This window comes from Harpia harpyja, chromosome 1, assembly GCF_026419915.1.
Source record: "Harpia harpyja isolate bHarHar1 chromosome 1, bHarHar1 primary haplotype, whole genome shotgun sequence".
Classification (NCBI taxonomy): Eukaryota; Metazoa; Chordata; class Aves; order Accipitriformes; family Accipitridae; genus Harpia; species Harpia harpyja.
The window spans coordinates 95,893,674-95,917,030 of NC_068940.1; the positions used below are offsets into that span (position 1 = coordinate 95,893,674).

The window sequence follows — 23,357 nt, forward strand, 5'->3', positions numbered from 1 at the left end:
ACGGGAAGCAGCTCCTATCAAAGTGGTGTGACTTGAATCTAATCTGAAACAAATACAGAAAAAAAGGACAAAAAACACAGGAGGTGAAATGGTAGAAGGCAGGGAGGAAATCAGGTATAACAAAAATAGGGAGCAAACAAATTGCATTCACTAGTACCCAGCATCTAAGCTATACATGAAAGTTACTGGATCTTTTCACTAGCCTTAAAAAAGATTGAAAAAGATATGTAATTAAGATAGATGACAGGTTACACAGGTTAATGCACAAAATCCAGACTTTAACTACAGCCAGCTATTGGCTTTTTTATTTAATTTAAAAATTAATGAAATGGGAAAATTACATGGAAAACACAAATGAGAAAAACAGAGGAAATGAACAGTGCTGGAGCAATGAGGAGCCACGCAACTAGCGGGGAGATGGAGGATGTGCTTCAGGGCAGTGCGCCCGGCAGCAGGGCTGGGGAGGGCAGAAGGGCAGCGAGAGTGCCGAGTCATGCAAGGATGATAAAATCCCCAAAAAGACTATCACAGGCAGCAGTGGGAGGCAGACAACTGCATGCCAGACAGCGAAGAGGAGGAAGAGGTAGAGATAAAAATTCCCAGGATACTTTAAACTCCCATTTTTTCAGTTAGCATCATAGCCAAAGAACTGAAGACAAGCAGCGTGGGATGTGCCGAGCACCTGTTGTTCACTCTGGTTTTGTTTAAAATCCCACGTAGTCTCCTCTTCTGGCATCAGGCCTCTTATGTCTAAACAGATAATTGGGCTCTTACGTTCAGGAACGAGGGACTGGTAATCTGGTGGCCGTACTTCACAGATGCTGGCCTTCTGGGAAACCTCATGAACATGGGATGAGAAATTGATTATCAAGTTACTATCTAAAAATCCTATTAGCTTGCAAAATGGAAGGAATAAAAGCCTAGGCATGTAGCAGCACTTTCCTGGTGGGTACAACGACATCCTGTGAATCTTCACTGAGGTCCCTGTTACGACACCGACTGGAAGACGTACACCTACCTCTCCGCTAGCTTACCTAAACCGTGCCCTCCCTGAGCGCAAGCCCTTGTGCAGCAGATAAAGACACAACTGCAGGATTAAATCCTGGTTTAGTTTCCCACTCACTCCTGTTCACTTTGCTCATTTTCCTCACAAAATCTTTGCATAAAAATATTGAGATGAATTGGCAAGACATGGGCAAGGAGAGATGCAGCCCTTGGAACGCATTTATCTCGGGTGTTTTGGGGTTTTTTTAAGTTGAAAAAGCAAACAATAGGCTCTACTCAAAGGTCGCTCCCCTTACAACCAACGCAGCTTTTGATTTTCCTGAGAACTTCCCGAACAGGCAAAGACTTTTCCAAGAGATTTCCCCGCCAAGGTCAATCCTTCCCAAAAAGGCTGAAGTTTTGGGGGTACGTTCCGCGCCCCCTCCCCCCCCGCCCAAAGCCCCGCCGTCCACGCGTCGGGGCCCACCGCCCCCAAGGCCGCTCCCGGCCGCGGGCCGAGCACCCGCCGCCTCCCGACCGCCCCCCGGAGCCCGGCAGCCGGATTCCGCCGCGGCCCCTCCAGCCCGGGGCGATCCCGCCGCCGCCCCCCGTCCCCGGCCGGCCGCCGCAGCGCGGGGCGGGCCGGCGGCGGGGCGGGCGGAGCCTCCCGCCGCCGCCAATGCGGGCGGGGGCCGCAGCGCCTGCGCCGGCCCGGCCGTGCGGCCTGTCCCGCTGCCGAGGCGCCGAGCCATGTGGAGCCGCTACCGGGCGGCCGGGGGGCTGCTGAGCCGCGGCCGGTGAGGACGGGGAGGGAGCTGGGCGGGCGGGGGGGGGGGGGAGCGGGTCCTTTCCCCGCCTTGGCCGGCCCCTCTGCTGGCGCTTCGCGGGGGAGGCGGCCCGCCCTCCGCTGCGCCGGGCCCCGCCGCGGGCCTGGGCGGGCTCCGCGCTGCAGCCGGCTCTTTGGCGCTCCGCCGAAGGACGGGGAACGGCGTGCCCCGTCCCTGTCCGAGAGCCGGACGGCCCCGGTGCGGGCAGGCAGGGAGTCCCCGCCGCCGGAGGGCAGCTCCTCGCTGGAGGCCGGCGGGGCCCCGGGGCTAGGCGGTGGCGTGATCCTCGTCGTCGTAGTCCCCCCCCCCCCCCCCCCCCCAGCCTCCCTCCCTCAGGGCGGGTGCGAGGGACGGTCTCCCGTTCGCTGCAGCGCTGGTGGGAGCGCGTTTGTTCTAGAGGGAAGTGTTCGTTTCAGGTCTTTGACTCGGAAGTCGTGGAGGTGGAAGAGCGTTTCCGCTAATGAAAGAGCGCTGCAGTACAGGGTAGGCGAGCAAATCCACGGGTTCACTGTAGAGCAGGTAAGCATCGCCCTTTGCGTGCCCTTCCTCAGGTTCGTATGGATAAATGGTCCCTTGGCGGGAAAGCGCCTAGTTGAGGCCAGGAGTCTGCATGCTGAACACTTGGCGTAGATGCTTTGGGTGGTCAGTTAAAAAACGATACGGTAGTTCCTCGTAGTTATCTCTCTGCAACCAGATTCTCTAGGTAACATGGTGTTCCCGTAGGGAGCTAGCTCTTCTAGAGTAAATAACGCATCCCGGAGCTGCAGAGGTTGAGTGTTCACTCTTCTAAAAGTCCTGACAGATAACTGAACTTCACTGCGTGCTGCTTTATGAAATATGTTCAAGTAATATTTTATCTCCTCAGCTGCCTTTAATACCTTTGTTAAGAACCTGCAATGGAACTAATATGTCGAATTTCTTCTCATTTTTTTTAAAGAAAAAAGCAGAAGCAGAGAGTAAAGGTAATTTGCAAAAAAGTGATTGCTAGTGACAGAGCTAGTGGTAGAACTGGTTTCCCTGATTTTTCTTTTGCTGCCCTCACTGCTGGCTTTTGAATATATGTCTTTTCTTTGTACTTCTGATCGAATTGTTCTGGTCTTGATATCTATAACAGAAGAGTATATTTCTTTGGTTGTAGTGTATTTTAAATGTTTTTTTAAACTTTATTTTCCATTTGCGTACTTCTTTTTTTTTCCCCTCACAAACCATAGGAACAAAGACTTTATTTAATACTGTATATGGCAGTATTATATACAGATCAACAAACCGATCATTGCTATATCATCCATTATGTATTTGACCTAGTTGCAGTCACACTGTAATACGGATGTTTTCTTCCAATGCAGGTGACAGCTGTTCCTGAGCTGTTCCTGACTGCAGTGAAGCTTAGTCATGACGGTACAGGAGCCAGGTATTTACATGTGGCTCGGGAGGACTCCAATAATCTGTTCAGGTAAACATTAATCTATGTATAGCACATTCCATCTCAGCATCACCTTGGGGTTTCTAAACTGTAATCCAGCTTCATAACTGGATTTTTATGTGATAACAAAGAGGGTAGTACTTCCTTTGTGGGACTTCCTTAAAGTTTTTCAGGTTGGAACAGATGTCATGAGGTCTGTTGTTCAGTCTGCTGCTCAAAGCAGGGTCAGCACTTAATTCAGGTGCAGTTCCTCAGACATTTATCCAGGGGGGCCTTGAAAACTTCCAAAGACGGAGATTATGCAACCTCTCTGGGCAACCTCTTCCCGGTGTTTGATTGTCCATATGGTGGGGTGGTTTCTTCCTTAATATCAAGTTGCAACCTGCCTTGCTTCAATTTATGAACGTGGTCTCTTGTCCTTCCATCATGCGTATGTATCTATGCAAGGAACCTGTCTTCATCATAACCTCCTTGTAGGTATTGGAAGGCAGCTATTGACTCCCCTGATGCCTTTCCTTCTTCAGGCTAAATGAGCCCAATTTCCTCAGTCTCTTTTCACAGGGCATGGTTCCAGCCATCTTAATGGCTCTCCACTAAACTACTTCAAATTTATTATCATCTCTTCTGTATTGGTGAACCGAAAACTGGACTTTCCAATAAACTGCCTTCTGGTTGCAAGTTGTAAACCAGTTCTTTTTTCCATAAGGTTCCATGAAGGTTTTTTTCTGAGCCTTTTGGGTAAAAAAGAAATGTGTTTAGTTACATGCTGAAAACTTATGTACCACCTCCAGAAGTAGAAGTGCAGAGGTTGTACACCCTCTGGAAGAGGTGGCTGAGCACTCAAGAGTCTTAAGAACTCAGTAACTCTGCATCCTGCTGTATGTCATGTTAGTTACTGGACAGTGATAATGTTCCCATAAATCACAGCTGCAGTTAAGAGGTGGGTGGACTTCTCATCACAAATAACTGCATTCCTCTCTGTGCTCTCTGTCTTGCAGTATACAATTCCGAACCACTCCAATGGACAGCACTGGGGTCCCGCATGTTCTGGAGCACACTGTGTTATGTGGTTCTCAAAAGTATCCTTGCAGAGATCCGTTCTTTAAAATGTTAAACAGGTCGCTGTCCACTTTTATGAATGCATTCACAGGTGAGCCCACAGTAAGTAATACCACTTAAAATGCTTGAGGTTTTATTGCAGTAGAGCTGTCTGTCAGCTCTCCTTAATTTCCCTTTGGAGAGCCATTATTGTTAAGTGTGAATGTTGTGAGTGAGATATTAAAAAACTAACAAGGCAAGGCAACAAAATAGGTCTTGTTCATTTGGCAGTTACAAAGTCCTGATAGAGCTAGATCTTTATAGTATACAACAATACATTTAATTATTTTTATATATATATATATATATATATATATATGGCAAAAGCAAAGTTTCCATGGTAAAATAATTGCAGTGTTAAACTTCTATGTATTCCTCTGCAAAAATCTATTTCATTTAGTACGTTTCTTCTCTTCCAGTTATTTATATGGATAAGAATTTAAAAATAAATGAGGACAAAATGCATCTTAGACTTTCTAAATTCTGATCTTTTTATGTTTCTTTATATGCAGCTAGTGATTACACGCTCTATCCATTCTCAACACAAAATCCGAAGGATTTTCAGAATCTCCTGTCAGTGTACTTGGATGCAGCTTTCTTTCCGTGTTTACGGCAACTAGATTTCTGGTAAGATGTGGACAGCCTGAGATGTATGGAAACCTCAAATTAAAAGGAAAAAAAACAGAACAAAATAAAACCAAAACCTTAAAACTCCCAACACTTCCTGTTATTAATTTTTTCAGGCAAGAAGGTTGGAGGTTAGAACATGAGAACCCAGCTGATCCTCAGACACCTCTAGTCTTCAAAGGAGTTGTTTTTAATGAAATGAAAGGGGCGTTTGTAAGTTTTGTGAATGTTTGGTTTAAGATCTTATACATGGTAAAGTGGCTTAAGCTGCAGGTTATCAATGGTGTTACTGCACCAGAGATTTCCATTCCTCTGTGAAATTTAACTCCTCAGTAAAGTCAACAATCTGTTACATGGTTATTCTTAAAGTTTGGCTGTCAAAAGTTTTTTTTACATATAAAAAAGCACCTTGTTAATGGATTGTATTGTAGAATTTTCTTTTAAATTGACATGGTAACGTAGCTAGTTTTATTAAAGTATGTGGGACTACAGAACAAAATGCTTATGTGAGGAGGAGTTTTTGTGTAAGTTAGAGCTCTGAGGTATTATTATTGAGCACCTTTTATTTTTAAAATGTGTTTTGATGATTTTTATTGAAATGTGGTGTTTTCCTCTTAAGACAGATAATGAGAGAATATTTGCACAGCACCTGCAGAATAAAATTCTCCCTGATCACACTTACGGTGTAGTATCTGGTGGAGATCCATTATGTATTCCTGATCTTACATGGGAACAGCTTAAACAGTTCCATGCCACACACTATCATCCAAGCAATTCCAGGTATCTGAAATCTGTGACTAACTTTTTAGGTTATATAGTGTGTCAGCACTCCGTTCATATTTTTGTGAAGGGAAAACCGGCAATACAGTGTTTCCGTTCACATGGCCAGCAACTTAGATAACCTGTGCCCTACAGCACCTAGGACAGCATTGAAGCAAGGAATTTGCTCTAGAAAGAGCAGTGAAGGGTGAATTGGAGGCAGGAAGGAGAGGTGGCTGATTTTCTAGAGTGCATCTGCCTGCTTGATTATGACGATTTGTTTTGAGGATTTCACAGATGTTTCACCTTGAACTTATATGGGTCGGTGGGAAATGGAACATACTAATAAGTACTCGGTGATACTATTAGGGAGTTATGATACAAATAGTGTAGATGAGTCTAGGGGTTCCTATCCTCCTTGAAGTCAACACAGATGAAGTTATAAAAAGAACTTCCAAATGAACGGCTGTTCATTTGCTCCTGAATCACACAGTACTGTATCAGGTTCTAAATAATGGATATTCATTTGAGTCGGATACTAATTCTGTCGGTACTAATAAGGTATGCAAGCTAAAAGTCAATTTGAAAGTGATATGGAGGGAAATCTATAGTATTGTTGTTTCTTCTGTACCGATTTTATGGTCAATCTGTTAGTCTGATTAATTCACATACAAAACATCAGCTTGTGTCATGATAGGGAATTTACCATCCTTTGTTTTTCTCATCATCCCAAGTATTCTACTGTACTTGTGTTTAGATTTTAATCGGGGAATAAGATTTACCTGAGACATACCTCGTGCTCATATTTAACCCAGGTGTGGGAATGTGCTTGGTAGCCTGACCTCCAGAACCCAGCCATGTTTTACAGATCAGTTAAGACATGGATCATTGTATTTTATACGTTGTGTGTGAGGACCATAAGAATTTTGTCCTCTGAAACTTTAGAGCACTGGGATTCTGGCTTCAATTACTAATGTTTTTTCTCAGAACCTTGTATATTGCTGCAACTAAACGAATTCTAGCTTTTTGTGGCCTCCGAAGCATAAACCAGAACCTGAAAAATGTGGAATTTTACCAGATCTGTGAGTTTTATGTATGTGGCAAACTCGTGGGTCTTTAACCTAGGGGCCCTACAAAGCATGTTCCATTCTAGATGCAACTGAATCGCTGAAAAACCACACGAAATTCAGAGTATAATAAAAGCTGTTACTGTAAATTTCGTGTAAAATCTGATGCTTAACCCCAGTCTTTCATTTGAAATGCAGATTTTTCACTTACGGTAATTTTCCACTGGAGCAACACCTGAAACAAATACATGAGGAAGCATTGATAAAATTTGAAAGAATTGAATCAAATACTGAAATCCCGAAACAGAAACTCTGGGAAAAGCCTGTAAGTTAAAAAAAAAAAAAAAAATTTAAAATGAAACAAACAAAAAGAAACAGTGCGCATCCAATCTTGGAACTGCAGAAACCAAATATAACACGTTAATGTTTTAGCCCAGCCTGCTGGAGTTATTTTTTTGTTTAGAAGTGTTTTTGTGTGTAAATGAGCTGAAGTATTTTTATATTTGGTTACAGTGCGGAAAAACTACATTTACTTTTGAGTTTCAGTAACGTAATGATTGCGTGCAGTTTATTTTTCTTATTTTCCAGTTTTCAAGTCCCTCATCATTTGAAGCACTGAAACATTTATTAATGGAAAGCATTTAGTGCTACTGATAGAAATATTGATACTTAGTGTCAGGAAATATGCCCTCTAATGGTACCTAAACTTCCAAACATTCGTGTCAAAAATGACTTTTTCCATGCTCTCCCTCCCTCCTCCCCCTTTTCCTCCCTGGCTTGTCGTGAAGTGTAAGCATTTCTTTGAAACACAGCTCAGAACATTAATTATGGCCAGATTTTCTTGATCCTCTCCTCTTATTGTCCACTTGTAAACATTGAGATACTGCTCATATTTTTGAAGATATCCCGTGTTTGTGTATTTACTCATGAATATTGAATTTGCTCATGAGTATCTGTAAAATTATTTGAAATCTTTGGAAGGAAGATGCTACGAAGATGCAAGCAGTCATTTTTTTTATTTGTAACTGAGTTTAGTCTGCATCAAATGTATTTATTATACTTTACAGAGAGAACACAGTGTAACATGTGGCTTAGACTCATTTGCTGCCGATCCTTCCAAGCAGACAACTGTCAGCGTCAGCTACTTGTTGACAGAGTAAGTGTATCAAAATGAAATTCTGAATCAAAGGCTCATTTTAGAACTTCAAGCAAGATGCAGGCATATTTCATGTCCCCCAATCCCTCTTCATAAATGTCATCTTTAAGGTAAATAATGCCATGGGAAAGCTAGACAAATCCTGCTTTAGTAGATGAAAATTTAATTGCTAAGCAGAATTTTTCCTGTCTCTTTTTTTTTTTTTTTTTTTAGCAGATAGACATAAGGAAAATTAGGCATTACCTTACAGAACTGTTCAGTTGATTAGACTTCTGGGAACACTGGCTTCCTGTCTTTCAATTTTGTGCCATATGCAAGATATTCTGTATGACCCTACTACTAACTGTATCTACCCTTGCAGCCTAATTTAACTTGCTTTACTGCTAGTTATAACAAGTGAAAGATGCAGAACTCTCTTAGTTCCCTAAGGTTTGGTGCAGTGTTCATAACTGACAATTATTTCTCCCTTGCTCCCTCTACATTGTTTTGTGGAAGTAATTCTTCTGAAATTAACTCAGTGATGCTGGGTGTCACATATTTGTAGCTTGATGGTTTTTAAGAACTATTAATTTTTCTTCAGTATTACAGACACTTTTGAAACGTTCACACTAAGCCTGTTGTCTTCACTGTTGGTTGATGGGCCGAATTCTCCTTTTTACAAAGCCTTGATTGAGTCTGGTGTTGGTACAGATTTTTCTCCTGACGTTGGGTAAGTGTTGCAATTTACATTTCATCACAAACAATATTAGAAAAGTTACAAACCACTATTAAGTTGGGAGAAGTCATCTCTCATACCGGCTATTTACACCAGAATAAGCTTATTTTAATACTAGAACATCTTAAGAGTTTCTACTGATGAACTATAAAGCATTCTCAAGTGTAATTTTTGGCTTGTCAAAATAACTTGATATGTTAGTTTATACAAAGTTGTACTGTTTAAAGCTTATGAACAAGAAAAATGGGTAGATAAAAACATGGTATACCTTCACTGCCCTAATTTACTTGGGGTTTTCATCTTGGCCATTTAGTATTACTCAGAAGAGTTTGCTAGCTCTTCTCTATACTGTGTTACCTTTGTTTTTTTGCTTTAATTCTGTGATTTAGTAGTAGGTAGGTTTGTCACAAATGTACTTTTGTGCAATTAGGTGCCATTAACTTACTATCGCCTCAGTACAAAAGGGTATTTCTGCCAACACTTACTTATTCAAACTGTAGCTCTTGCAGCCAGTCTTCTGAGCTCGCTCAGTGCTGCAGACTAAGGATGCGTGGATTGTCTTCACCTAACTACAGGCTCAGCTGCTCATCATAGTTTGCCTTTATTGTCAGCAGAAAGAAAGCAGCGCTTTCAGGGCATAATTCATCTGAGTGATTTTTAGACTTGAGGATGACAAAAATCACGCCTTTGTCTCCACTGACTGTCTTGGATATTTGAGTGGGAAACCTTAATATACTCATTTATGATTTTGATGTCTTAGAGACAGTTCAAGCCAGGCGGAGTACTCTATGTGAAGTCATGGGCTTCCTGCAAGTCCTGTGTCATGCATTGCCAGTGCCATGCAGACATCTTGATATTACAGAGCATGGCAGCAGAAATCCATCTTTAGACACTGAAGTAGTGATTCAGTTGTATGTTTTGTCAGCTGAACCTTTTCCAGGTTGACTATATTAATACGGTGTTGAGCCATACAGTGAGATGGCGTTAATTTGCCTTAGTGACTGTGCTGATGAATCAATCTAGAAGAACAAGTTTGAGTCCAGAGATCAGTATTCCAGAATTCAATACCTGAGTCTGTCATTGAATTCCTTCTGTGGTTTTTAGACATGGAATAGTGGATGTTTGGAGTTGATGAGCACCTATTGTTTTTTTTGTTGTTGTTGTCTTTAGTTTGAACTGCTAGGTGTTCTGTAGTTCTGCAACTGTCAGTTTGTCTCTCTAAAGATGAGTTCTTATGGTTAACCCTGCCTGACAGCTTGGACAAAATTATCTTTACTTTTTTTTTTTTTTTAAGTACCATTGAAAATAATTGCAACAAACATGGAACGCTTCATCTTCACCACTTACTTTACAAATACTGCTTTAAAACTACAAATTTGAAAGTACCATTCCAGTCACTTGCTTAAGTAGAATGTATGTGTTTGGCCTAAGAGGCAGCTAAAATTTTTACCTTAAAAAAAGAGACTTCTTTACCTGAAAGTACTTACAGATGAACGGGAAGATGAACAGAAAAGACCAGCTTTTCTTCTGTAACTGTTTTTCTTTCTCTAATATCATATGCCGTATGTTTTCTTAACAGTGGCTACTACTACTGAAATTGAACAAAGAAATGCTTTTAAGTTCCATTTTTTGCCTCTTTGGTAATTATTTTTCTTTCTATCTAGCTTTTAAAAGCCATTGTATATGGAAATGATGGGTGTTTTTCCCCTTCTGCCTTTGCTGGCAGGTTTAATGCTTAAGTTCTAGTACTTGTCACTGAGTTGAATATGTTTTATTCTAGGTTTAATGGCTCAACAAGAGAAGCTTATTTCAGCGTTGGTCTACAGGGTATTGCTGAAAGAGACGTTGATACTGTGAAACAGATAATTGCCAGAACAGTTGATGAAGTTATTGCGTGAGTAATGCTAAATTTTTGAGAATACTGTTAGTTCCTTAATACAGTCTTACAGTTAGATATTAATAATATAATAATATATAAGCATATAATAATACAGACATATATATAATAATATGCCTTAAAAATTTAGTTATATTAAAATAAATATGCCAAGGAAGCAGTGATATTGTTCAATACTCCTAAAACTTGTATCTGCTACTTCGTCTGTTGTAGCATATTCATCAGCATAACCTTCAGGAGTTTAATGATATTAGTGCAGTTTCACTGAATGACACAGCATGATAAGATTATTTCATATCAAATGTAATTCAGTGTGGAAGACATTATGTTGTAATGCTTCCTTTATCGATGTTATAATTCATTTTCATAACTTCACTGAAAGTGATTAGTGTTAATGGATATGATTTCCTTCTCTCATCACCCCTTCCCAAAGGAAAGGATTTGAGGAAGATAGGATTGAAGCTCTACTTCACAAAATTGAAATCCAGCTGAAGCATCAGTCTACGAGTTTTGGACTTGCCCTGACATCTGTAAGTCTGTATGTGTGCCCATGAGTGGTGTTTTTTTAGGAATGGATAAGGAATCTACTGTCTGCGTCTTTATGAAATGTGGGGTCATTTTGCAGGCTCTTGATACATAAAACTTTTCACTTCAGGGCTTTTCTTTTGTCATCTCATATACATCTTCCTTCTTTTCGGTAGCCTTCATACTATTGCTGGACTCTACACTGTATGACTTAATCAGGCAGTGAGCCTGTTGTCTTTGCCTGAATAGTAGCTTTGACTGCAGTAGCACTGACTACTTCTGTAAGAGAGGCGTGACGTACTGGCTCTTGGAACTGTATGTTTTGGCTAGATGCCTATGTATTTTTAAAAATTAGAGGGACTATGTTTTTCTATGCAATTTAGGGTTGTATTGCTGTAATTTAATTTCAAGATTCACAAGTGAAAATGTACACTAATTCAATTCTTCGCCTCAAATTTTGATACCAAAGCTGTATCAAAGTTTTGATCCAAAGCTGTTACAGAAAACATGTTCCGCAGCAGAATGTGGTGTCTTTGAGAAGTTTGCAAGTTGTTGTAAATTTGGGAACAAGTTAGCTGCAGTATTTGCAGTCAGTTTGGAAATCGGGGCCTCCTGCTGCCACTCGTCCTCCTGTGTCCTTCCTCTGTTTTTTTTTCTGCTCTGCAGCAACTTCAGTTGCTTCACAGCTCTTTCGCTTTCTATCTCTCAAGTGTTGTATCTTCTTCAGCATGAACAGGAGTTCATTCCTTTGGCATACAAGGTTAGGTAAAGAAGCAGAGCCCTGGATTAACATGAGACTTGTAAATGGGAGAGCCACAGCCAAGAGCTGTTTCAAATCAGATTGCCATACAGTGAAACAGACAAATTGTGGATGTTTAATTGCCTGTCATGTTTAATAGTAGAATCTGGCAAAATGTGCCTGACTTTAATAGCCAATACTTTCTAGCATGTCTTCAGATTGTGTGAGTAATTCTGATGAAATATTTACGCATATACTTTATCTTTCAACATTCTTAAGTCTTGAAGTTGATTCAACTGTTAGGACTTAATTCTAGAACAGAAAGCTCTTAAACAATTCTTGCTTTTAAAGACCAGTCGTGGCGTTTGGTGTTAATACTCCCATAGAGGAGGATTATATTTCAGTTCATTTCCCTGAGGTCATGTTTTAGAAGTTGACCTTGAAAAAGGTCTGAAAGGGACCTAGTTATAACTAAAGTAATCATAGAATGGTTTGTATTGGAAGGGACCTTTAAAGATCATCTAGTTCCAACCTCCCTGCTCTGGGCAGGGCCATCTTTCACAAGATCAAGTTGCTCAAAGCCCCATCCAACCTGACCTTGAACACTTCCAATGATGGGGCATCCACAGCTTCTCTGGGCAAGCTGTTCCAGTGTCTCACCACCCTCATTGTAAAGAATTTCTTCCCTATGTCCAATCTAAATATACCCTCTTTCAGTTTAAAACCATTGCCTTTTGTCCTGTTAGTACAGGCCATGGTAAAAAGTCTCTCTTGTGTTTCTTATAAGCCCCCTTCATATATTGAAAGGTCTTCCTGAAGCCTTCTCTTCTCCAGGCTGAACAACCCCAACTCTCTTAGCCTTTCTTCATAGGAGAGGTGTTCCAGCCCCCTGATCATTTTTGTGGCCCTCCTCAAGATCTGGTCTAACAGGTCAATGTCTGTCTTGTACTCTGGACCCCAGAGCTGGACGCAGTACTTCGGGTGGGGTCTCATGAGAGCAGAGTAGAGAGGGAGGATCACCTCTCTCAACATGCTGACCATGCTTCTTTTTATGCAGCCTGGGATATGATTAGCTTTCTGGGCTGCAAACGCACATTGCAGCCTCATAGCCAATTTTTCATCTACCAGTATCCCCAAGCCCTTCTCTGCAGGGATGCTTTCAAACCATTCATCACCCAGCTTGTACTGATTACTCATTGTTGCCCCAGCCCATGTGCAAGATCTTGCACTTGGCCTTACTGAATTTCATGAGAATCATGTGGGTCCACTCCTCAAGCCTGTCACAGTCCTTCTGGATGGCATCCCTTCCCTCAAGCGTATCAGCTGCACCACTCAGCTTAGTGTCATCTGCAAACTTGCTGAGTGTGCACTCAATCCCACTGTCTATGTCATTAATAAAGGTATTGAACAGTAGTGGTCCCCATACAGATCCCTGAGGGACAGACATCACTTGTTACTGATGTCCATTTGGATGTCGGGCCATTGAATGCAACTGTTTGCATGCAGCCATCCAGCCAATCCCTTATCCATCGAATAGTCGATCTGTCAAACTCGTATCTCTCCAATTTAGTGACAAGGATGTTGTGTGGGACTGTGTCAAAGGCCTTACAGAAGTCAGGATAGATGACATCAGCTTCTCTTCCCTTATCCATCAATGCAGTCACTCCATTGTAGAATGCCACCAGATTAGTCAGGCGTGATTTGCCTGTGAAGCAATGTTGGCTATCACAGATGACAGCCTGTGTAATTTTAAATGTCGTGTGGTAAGGATTCTCTAACTCCCATGCTGTAGTCCAGTGCTGTGCTAGCTTTACAGTTAGGAGGGCTTTCCTCTGTGTGATGTATTTATTTAAAACGCAGTACGATAGGTGAACCACTGGCTGAAGAGTGGGGCTCAAAGAGTTTTAGTAAATGGGGTAACATCTGGCTGGTGGCCTGTCACTAGTGGTGTTCCCCAGGGCTCAATTTTAGGGCCAGTTCTCTTCAATGTTTTTATCAATGACCTGGACATAGGAGTTGTGTGCACACTCAAGTATGTTTGCTGATGATACTAAATTAGGAGGAGTTGTTGATTCCCTTGAGGGTGAAGAGGCCTTACAGAGAGGTCTTCACAGATTGGAGTGCTGGGCAATCACAGACTATGAAATTTAACAAGGACAAATGTGGATTCTGCACCTGGGACGATATAATCCTGCATGTACATGTAGACTGGGGGAAAAGGCTGGAGTGCAGCCCTGCAGAAAGGGCCTGGAAACCTGGAAACATTCAAGGTCAGGTTGGACTGGGCTCTGAGCAACCTGATCTAGTTGAAGATGTCTGTGCTCATTGGAGGGGGGTTGGACTAGGTGAGCTTTAAAGGTCCCTTTCAACCCAAACTACTCTATGATTCTATGATTCAAGGGATCTGAGGGTTTTCGTGAGTTCAGTATGAGTCACGTAAAGCCAAAAACAGCCAAGCATATCCTGGGTTGCATTAAGGACAGTATAGCTAACCGATCAAAAGAAGTGTTTGTCCCACTACACTCAGCATTGGTACAGCCTCACCTCGATTACTGTGTGCAGTTTTGGGCTCCACAATATAAGGACATAATAATATTAGAACATGTCCAAAGGAGGGCAACAAAGAGCTGAAGGGACTAGAGGGCATGACTTATGAGGAGCTGCTGAGGATAACAGGTTTGTTCAGTTTAGAAAAGATGAGACTGAGGGGTGACCTCATTGCTGTCTACAACTCCTTCATGATGGGGAGCAGAGCAGGAGGTGCTGGTCTCTTCTCTCTGGTGTCTGGTGATAGGACATGAGGAAATGGCTTCCAGCTGTGTCATGGAAGTACAGATTTGGTATTAGGAAAAAGTTCCTCAAGGAGAGGGTGGTCAAGCACTGGAACAAGCTCCCCAAGTGTACTGGTTTTGGCTGGGATAGAGTTAAATCTCTTCATAGTAGCTAGTGTGGGGCTATGTTTTGGGTTTGTGCTGGAAACAGTGTTGATGATACAGGGATCTTTTCATTACTGCTGAGCAGTGCTCACACACAGAGCCAAGGCCTTCTCTGCTTCTCACCCCACCCGACCAGCGAGGAGGCTGGGGGGGCACAAGGAGTTGGGAGGGGACACAGCTGGGACAGCTGACCCCCACTGACCAAAGGGATATCCCAGACCATATGTCGTCATGCTCAGCATGTAAAGCTGGGGGAAGAAGGAGGAAGGGGGGAACGTTCGGAGTGATGGCGTTTGTCTTCCCAAGTCACCGTTAGGCATGATGGAGCCCTGCTTTCCTGGAGATGGCTGAACACCTGCCTGCCATGGGAAGTGGTGTACGAATTCCTTATTTTGTTCTGCTTGCGTGCAGCTTTTGCTTTACCTATTAAACTGTCTTTATCTCAACCCAGTTTTCTCACTTTTATTCTTCCGATTCTCCCCCTGCGTCCTGCTGAGAGGGGAGTGAGCGAGCGGCTGCATGGGGCTGAGCTGCTGGTGGGGGTTAAACCATGACACCAAGGAAGTGGTCATGGCCTCAAGCCTGTCAGGGTTCAAGAAGCATTTGGACAGTGCTGGTAGATACATGGTTGAACTTCTAGGTTGCTTACTGAGAACCAGCACTGAGTTGTTGTAATGAACCCATGGAAGCATCAAATAAGGAGTGACTAATTTTATTTCAAGAGAATTATCTTGAGCATATTCTAAAAGAATACTATTCTTTAAAACACACTAGGGAATTTCCACAGAATAGATAATAATAGTTATTACTGAAAAAGTCTGGAAGGCTTGTGATACCTACTTGTAATTAAAGAGGTAAGACAAGAGAAGGTGGTTTTGGCAGTTCCAATGCATTTGTTTTCTATATGCTTTTAAGAGCTTTTTCTTTCATATGTCTTGGGATTTTTTTATTTTCCTCTCTTGTGTTTTTTCCCCATTCACAAAGACTAGAAGTGGAGGAAATTTTGATACCTTGCCCTGTGGTGTATTGGAAGAACTTTCAATAGCAACTCGAGCAAACTTAATAGTCTCAAACTAGAGAATAAAACTAGAATAAAAATGCTTCCAAAAGAAATATCCTGTGGGTATAGCTGGTTATTTAGTATCTTCTTTCTCCAGAGTACCATCTATGTTACATGTTTGAGTTACCTTATTATTAATCATCTCAACTGACTTGATACAATAAATGGGTAGACTGTAATATTTATTTACTACTTTGTCTCTACCATCTGTTTCTTTTTTCCTTCTTTCTTGGGCTGAAAATTGAATTTATTTTAAATGAGAAGGAGGAAAGACTATTACAGTAAATTTTCAGAATACAGATATACACACCTATGCAAAAAAAAAAAGAAAAAAATAAAAGGTGGTTTGGTATGATAAAATTAGAGGAGAGAATAGAGAGAACAGCGGACAGATGATGATGGAATAGTCCTTTAACCTGAAGAAAGTTTTCAGCTTTTTTTTTTTCCACCACAAATATATTAGAACTCACATATATCTGCTATTCAAATATAAGTGATAAGATGGTTTTGGAATACAGATGCTGTCAGTCGTAGAAATGCAGATGGATTGTCCTGCTTACCTAATTATTCTTTCCCATTCAGTATATAGCATCTTGCTGGAATCAAGATGGGGATCCAGTGGAGCTTCTGAAGATTGCAGATAAAGTCTCTCGGTTCAGGCAGTGCCTTAAAGAAAATCCCACACTTCTTCAGGAAAAAGTTAAAACATATTTTAAGGTAGGCAAACTTATGGAAAAATATCTTCAGTATCAATTTTTAAATCACAATTTTGTATTTAAAATTCAACTGAAGGCTAATTTTTTTATAACCATACTGCCTATTTTTAGGCGTAGATGAACAGCAGCACTTTTGAATGAAGCATGTTAATTTTAAATAGTTGAAGTGAAAACTTTTCAAAATGGAATAATTGTCTGATTGGACATTTGGAAATACACATATTAGAACATTGATAAAATGCTAATGATGTACTGAACTGTGATGCCTGATGCTATAGAAGGGCACTGTGGGTCTTTCCTAATGAGAAGCTCAGATGTGAATAGAGAATTATAGACCTAGTTATGTGTTCCTTAGCATTGGCATAGCAAGATGTATCTCTTTTCCCTTGAAAAGACTTTGCTTGTAAGAAAGATCATTCTGGTGCTCCTCCTGTTCACTGAACTGCTGTCTGAATTTTGCTGTCAGCACCAGTTGCTTTCTGCTCTTTTTCTTGTTTTCCTCTCCATACATTCTACTGAAGTTCTTGAAGAAATAAAAACAGTAAAGGCATTATAACATTGAATAGTTCTGAAGCCCTGAATTAGCAATGCCAGAAAGAAAAAATCCAGTGATAGCAGTGCAAAAGTGGTTTTGGGGTGGTTTTTGGTGTTTGTTTTGTTGGTGGGTTTTTTTCCAATCAAATTGTTCAAGTTGTTTGAAGGGCAGATCTATTATAGGTAACTGCCAACCTGATTTAATAGTGAGTAAGTGCTGGTTCTTATATACTCAAAGGCAACAAGAGACAGTGGCATCAGCTGAAATCTGTTTTCCTAAAGGCATTATTAGTGTCTGGAAGTAGTAAGGAGCTGTTAAGGTTTTGGTTTTTTTAGGGAAGAAATAGAGGTGCAGTATTTTTGAGAATGTCCTTTACTGTGCAGTTCTGCTGAGGGGGCTAAGGCAAAAACATGACTCAGTAGGAAGTAATGAGAATAGTTGGATGTTCTTATATCGGAAGATTATGCACTGTTGTACCTTGTGCCTGGAGATAATAAAGCTGGAAGGCTAGGAGCAAGGAAGAGAATGCTGTTCATCCTGTCCATTTGACTATGCCTGGTTAATTCTGCATTTCCCTCTTCAACTCTGTAGTCAATCAGGTTTCCGTAGTCTTTCACATAAGCACAGGGGAGATAAACTCATAAAACTGAATCCGATTACATTGTCGCAAATTATTGGCAGTGTCTGTCAGTGACAGATGTTGCTGTTTGACTCCTACTTTGAAATGGGCAATTTTTGAGGTCACTATCTTTTGACTAGCCTCCCAGTATTATATGAAGTGGAAGCTGCTTGAGTAATTTTGTTATTAAAATTCCATAGTCCTGTATAAACGAAGAGCAGCTGTGTCACAACAGCATAGTTGTGTCACAACAGCAGTTGTGACACTGGCATAATGCATGGAGTTCTCTGGCAGCAAGACTGATGTAAAGCATTTCTGAGCAGGATAAGGCATGCACGTTTTACTTCATATGGGATCTCTGTGCACTCAAGCTTGGGCAGGTTGAAAGAGGTATTTAACGAAACCCTCCTGCATGTAACCAGATTCCTCATCTTAGAACATTCTCCAGATAAAACTTGTGGCATGCTGCTCTATAGCATTATGTACAGTTGTTTAACCTTGATTTAATTAAACTAATGAGTACTGTGTGCTGTTGAGGGATTCTGACTCTATACTAAAATTTCACAGAAGGTTGTTCATGCTTGTTCTTGCGGTGAGCTGCCTCTCTTCCCCACCCTTGCAGCAGACTGTTCTGTGTGAAATGAAGAGTTCAAATTGCCCGTTTGTGATACTTTTGATAATATGCAGGCCAAATGATGCACAGACTGGTTTTATCTACTGCTGCTGAAGCAATAATCTGAAGCAAAACAGGAGGCAGTTGCCCTCAAAATTAATAGTGCTTTGTTTTCGGATATGTTTCTGCAGGATAATCCACATAGATTGACTCTGTCAATGAGTCCAGAGGAAGACTACCATGATAAACAAGCAAAAATGGAAGCAGAAAAGCTGGAAAAAAAGGTCAATGCTCTTTCTGAAGAAGAAAAAACCCAAATCTTTGAAAAAGGTTAACATGCTTTTTCATATTTTTATTTGGGTTACTGCTTAAAAACACAGCTGGTGTTCTATAGAATATCTTAAATTCTCTGGCACTCTCCAGCATTTGCTCCGAAAGGGATGATTTTTTTTGTTGGAAGTTTGTGTGTATGTGTTATGGGGCTATGCAGTATGGTGTTTACACTACTCTGTGTGATTGGTATATTCCATTAGTTTTAACACTCAAAAATAGAAAGATCAATGTCTCCAGTAGGGCAGAAGAAAGGAAATTGTTTTAACATATCGATCTGCTTATTCTTTCCCATGTTAACTTGCAGTAAGTACCAAATGAATTCCACCATTTACCTTGAAGCTGTTTATTTTTGAGGTCTGCTTCATGCTCCTATAAAACTTAGAATTTGTAATTTTATTTCTAATTTTTTCTGCTTAAAAAGCCAACTATAAAAATAATGTTGTGTTTAACTTATTCTGGGCAATAACTTGGAAACCGTGGGCAGTCATCTGACTTTGTGAAAACAGTGATCTAGTCGCAGAAATCCTCCAAAAAAAGTGGTGTTAATCTTCTGAAGCTTTGGTACTAGATGGGGATAGGGGAGCAGAAAATCAGATGAGGCTTGCTACTTACAAAGGTAAATTGGAGAGTGCTTAGAGATGACCAGCTAGAATTTGAAAGGCTGAAATGTAAAATTAAACACAATAATTTAGTTGCATCAGTGTACTGACAGAGCACTCGAGTAAGAACTGGGGAGAGTGGCTTAGAAAGAAGCTTCTTAGCTGTAAGGTCTGGGTTGCCTGTGTTGGTGTTCGCAGAGCTGTGTGACAGGACAGGCTGTCAGATGTCACTTCTTCCGGGCTTAAATTGCATGTTACTGTAAACAGATTGTGAAGGGGGGATTGGAAAGAGAGTTTACAAAGATAGTGTTCTGTTTGCTGTTGCGACGTGGTAATCTACAGAATTTGTTTCAGTACAATAATTGAAAGAATTGTTGATAGAAAATCCTACTCAAACTCTTGTGTTTTTCTGATCTGTATCACCTTGGTAGGTTTTGACAGCACTTTCACTAAAAACTGAAAATGACAAACTGGTATTCTGCTCTCCTTACTAGGTTTGGAATTAATTGCTCTTCAAAGCAAACCTCAGGATACATCTTGTCTCCCAGCTCTAAAAGTGTCTGACATTGAGCCCAAAATCCCATTCACTGTGCTGGAGACAACACTCACAGGTTAGTGTAACCACTGTTCAGGTTGTTACCTAGCTGCTTGCCCAGCTGTTGCTCTTTTTTGCTCTTTGCAAAGGATATGTACTCACTGTTTGTTGTCCATAGTTACGGTCCTTTTCCTCTAGTCCGCCACCTCTGCAGTAGAGTTTGCAGTGGATTTGCAGATGCTTCTTGCCATCGCCTCTGAGGGGCAATGTGGGGCTCTTCTCAGCTCCAGCCAGCCACCCACCCTTCCCAGGGGTCTGGCAGTAGCGCTCCTGATGCGAGTTCCCTGCCGCCTGCTTACTCACCCCCTGCCCTGCAGTCAGTGGAGTCTCCAGGTAGTGTGCTCCACTGCTCTTGAGCAATCTCCCTGCTTTCCAGAGACTTAGCCAGGGTGCTGCACTACTGGCAGCTTGTACAGCAAGCCTTACGGCTTTCCCTCCCTACCCATTTTCTACAGAATATGACATACAGGAGCCATGGGGGGAAGAAAAAAAATAATACTGTCATTCTTTTTAACTTCAGTGCAAGTTTCTCCCTGTTTTGCCAGTGGCTGCCCCATGGATTGATAGGAAACAATAAATTGTAGATCTCAATTTTGTTACAGTTCTGCCAAAATCTTGCAGGTAATACTGCTCTGTAGTATATTTCTAACATACACTTCCCTGCAAAAATTGCCAGCAAATGTCAAGTACTGTATAATTTTGATGCTAAAATGACCTGGTTTTGTGAAAATTCTAATGTGTATATTCTAATGCCCTAGCTTAAGAGAGAATGTACAGTGCAGGAACCTGTTTTCCTCAACATTTGAGGTCACGAATGCAAAAAATATGGGAGAAAAACTTCTTGACTTGTTCAGAAACAAATTACCATTCCTTTATTTGAATGTTACCTCTAAAATGTGACCTCTGTCAACAGAATTCTCTCTTCACATTGTCCGGGTGCCCATTACCTTACCATGGACAGAAACAATAAAACCCCTTCAGTCCAGTATTCAGTGCAATGTGCAAAGTTTAAACAAGAAGTGGCTCTGAAGTGCCAACAGAAAATAACTCTTAATGGGAAGATCTTGTAAGAAATTGTTTTGCTTTTTATGTGTTTATAGTAGGAAGCTGTTAGTTGTTCTTTGCTTTTGTTTTTTTTTATCCCTAGCTGATGAAATTCCTGTCCAGTACTGTGCTCAGCCAACCAATGGGGTGGTTTATTTCAGAGCCGTTTCCAGCTTGAACACACTTCCTGAGGAGCTCAAACCATATGTGCCGCTCTTCTGCAACGTCATTACAAAGTGAGAGGTTTACTTTCTTAGAAGCTGAAGCAACAGGCTGTAATACACCTTACTGAAATAATACTGCTTTTAATAATTTCAGCATCTGTTCTTATTATAGAAGGGAAATGCTGATACGCTGGTGTCCTGCAGAAACAGTGGTTTTCCGTCTTCCCCACAGACTTGCCAACTCCTTTCCCCTTGTCCATCAGTCTCTGCATTGCTTTGTTCCCCAGCATCAACACAAGCACTCTATGAACAGATTGGAAAATTCATGTAAATGAAAAATAGCCTAGCAGAAATTAAAGTTTTCACTTGGATAGATTTTTGGTCTAATTTCACTATGTGGTCACAGAAACACTGACCCCATCATAGGGGAAAGAGTGGCACAGAGTGGAACAAGTGACCTGGGCTGGGAGGAATCTATTGTTTTTATTGGCGGTAACAACTTACGTGATGTTCCACGTGGATGCTGGTAGCAAGCCTGTGCATAAAGCTCACTTTTTAATACACCGTTTTGAATTAACAGGATGCTTTAATTGAAAAGCTTGGTGTGACGCTTTTATAAGGTATGAAGTATTGTGTTTGCTTGGTAATGCCCCAAACTGTTTAGTTGCTAAATTAGTATTCCCCTAAACAGTCTACTTTGCAAATGCCATATGGATCCTGGTTTTGGCGTACAGTGAAAATGGGAAATAAATCTCTCTTGTTTTTTGCAGGCTGGGATGTGGAGCCCTTGATTACAGGGAACAAGCCCAGAAAATAGAACTGAAAACAGGTGGGATGTCTGTCAGCCCACATATCATTCCAGATGATTCACACCTGGATGTGTATGAACAGGTAAATTAATCATAAATTTCAAGATGTTACTCTTGCAGTAACAGCTGTGTAGTTAAGGGTCAGTCAGGGCTTCCAGGTAGAGGGTCAGCTAGTGTGCATTGAAAACTTTGTGTATAAAAGGACTTGTGCCTTTTTGTGCAAGATATAAATTTGACAATTACAATAACTTAATATTTTTTCTTAATGGGAGTGCATGATGTGGTTATCCATTTTAAGGCAGTGCTTCACTAGCATCTGTCACCATATTTTTGAGTGCTGCAAAAAATTTTGGAAGCAGAGGGTAGAGGACAGAATGGTATCATGTTATAGATAAAGATTGCTGTTAACATGTGTATGTCACTGTTACTGTGGTTCAGAAACATGGAATGTTTGCAAGATCATTAAATGTTAGTATTGGGCATAACAGTCCTAGCAATATTTCTTAAGATTTTTTCAGACTTGCTGGTGTCTGTCGCTGTGGCCGGCTCCCCATGGATCCTGGATTTGAATTAGGGGGACTCCTTTGCAGAAAGGTGCATCCCCAGAACAGTTTTATCTGTACTTTATGTGAAAAATAAGAAATTCTGTTTCTGAACTGCTGCTTACTATTGAGAAGGAGGAATCAACAGGCTTGCTTTGTGTGAAGAACAGTTACATTTCATGTCTGCTCTGATTTTAGTAGCATAGCCTGCATTAAAGTGGTTTTGTGATGTGTAGCATTAGGTTGGCATCATTGCATCACTTTCATAAACAGTTATTGTGCATTTCTCAGGCCATTGCTTTGGTTGTCCTGTGTGAAGGGGGTTTTTTTGTGTTTTGTTTTTATTTTTTCCTTCAGGGTGTGCTCTTTTCATCTCTATGCTTGGATAGAAATCTGCCAGACATGATGCATTTATGGAGTGAAATATTTAACAAGTACAGTACACTGGGTTTTGTTTGTTTGTGTTTTTGCATGTGTTTTGGGTTTCTCTTTTTCCCTCTTCCCCCAACCATTCCCTTCTTAGAGATCCTACTTTGGGGTTTCTTTTTATAACTGTATCTTTAGTAGCTCTCAGTTTTTAAACCTAAGTAGTCCATCATTTGCATGACTATATAGTGAATTAAATGGAGAACCAACAGTTTAAAAGCTCTTTGTTGAACTTGGTATGGTGAATGATTCAGTATTATAAATTCCATTGGTGTGCTTTTGCATGAGACCTAGAGACCTGCTTCTACTCTTTTTCAGCCCCCGATTTGAGGAGGAAGAACATTTCAGAGTGCTGGTTAAGAAGACTGCACAGGAGCTGTCAAATGGGATTCCAGATTGTGGGCATTTATATGCCTCTATTAGAGCCAGCAAAAACCTTACGCCTTCTGGAGAACTGCAAGAAATGTTCAGTGGGATGGATCAGGTGAAAAGTTAACGGCGTCCTTCAGCGCAGCCAAAATCCTCAACTTTGGAATTACAGTGCTCGTT

General features: G+C 41.1%; 1 protein-coding gene across 2 annotated transcripts in view; it reads left to right on the plus strand.

Moving 5' to 3' along the window:
* The first annotated feature begins 1,650 nt into the window (after positions 1–1,650).
* The window catches only part of PITRM1 (pitrilysin metallopeptidase 1), a 30,203-nt gene continuing 8,496 nt past the window's right edge, over positions 1,651–23,357 (plus strand). The window contains exons 1-19 of one of the 2 annotated variants that reach the window (XM_052806271.1): positions 1,651–1,781; positions 2,228–2,330; positions 3,158–3,264; positions 4,233–4,384; positions 4,845–4,959; positions 5,076–5,172; positions 5,579–5,739; positions 6,984–7,110; positions 7,853–7,941; positions 8,522–8,650; positions 10,437–10,550; positions 10,987–11,083; positions 16,396–16,530; positions 18,488–18,626; positions 19,723–19,839; positions 20,971–21,103; positions 21,802–21,922; positions 22,740–22,816; positions 23,127–23,292. In XM_052806271.1, coding sequence (XP_052662231.1) covers positions 1,735–1,781; positions 2,228–2,330; positions 3,158–3,264; positions 4,233–4,384; positions 4,845–4,959; positions 5,076–5,172; positions 5,579–5,739; positions 6,984–7,110; positions 7,853–7,941; positions 8,522–8,650; positions 10,437–10,550; positions 10,987–11,083; positions 16,396–16,530; positions 18,488–18,626; positions 19,723–19,839; positions 20,971–21,103; positions 21,802–21,922; positions 22,740–22,816; positions 23,127–23,292 — 2,226 coding nt within the window. In that variant the 5' untranslated portion in view covers positions 1,651–1,734. Of the gene's footprint in view, positions 1,782–2,221; positions 2,331–2,748; positions 2,774–3,157; positions 3,265–4,232; positions 4,385–4,844; positions 4,960–5,075; positions 5,173–5,578; positions 5,740–6,983; positions 7,111–7,852; positions 7,942–8,521; positions 8,651–10,436; positions 10,551–10,986; positions 11,084–16,395; positions 16,531–18,487; positions 18,627–19,722; positions 19,840–20,970; positions 21,104–21,801; positions 21,923–22,739; positions 22,817–23,126; positions 23,293–23,357 lie in introns of those variants that run through there. The other variant, XM_052806280.1, reaches the window with a different exon arrangement.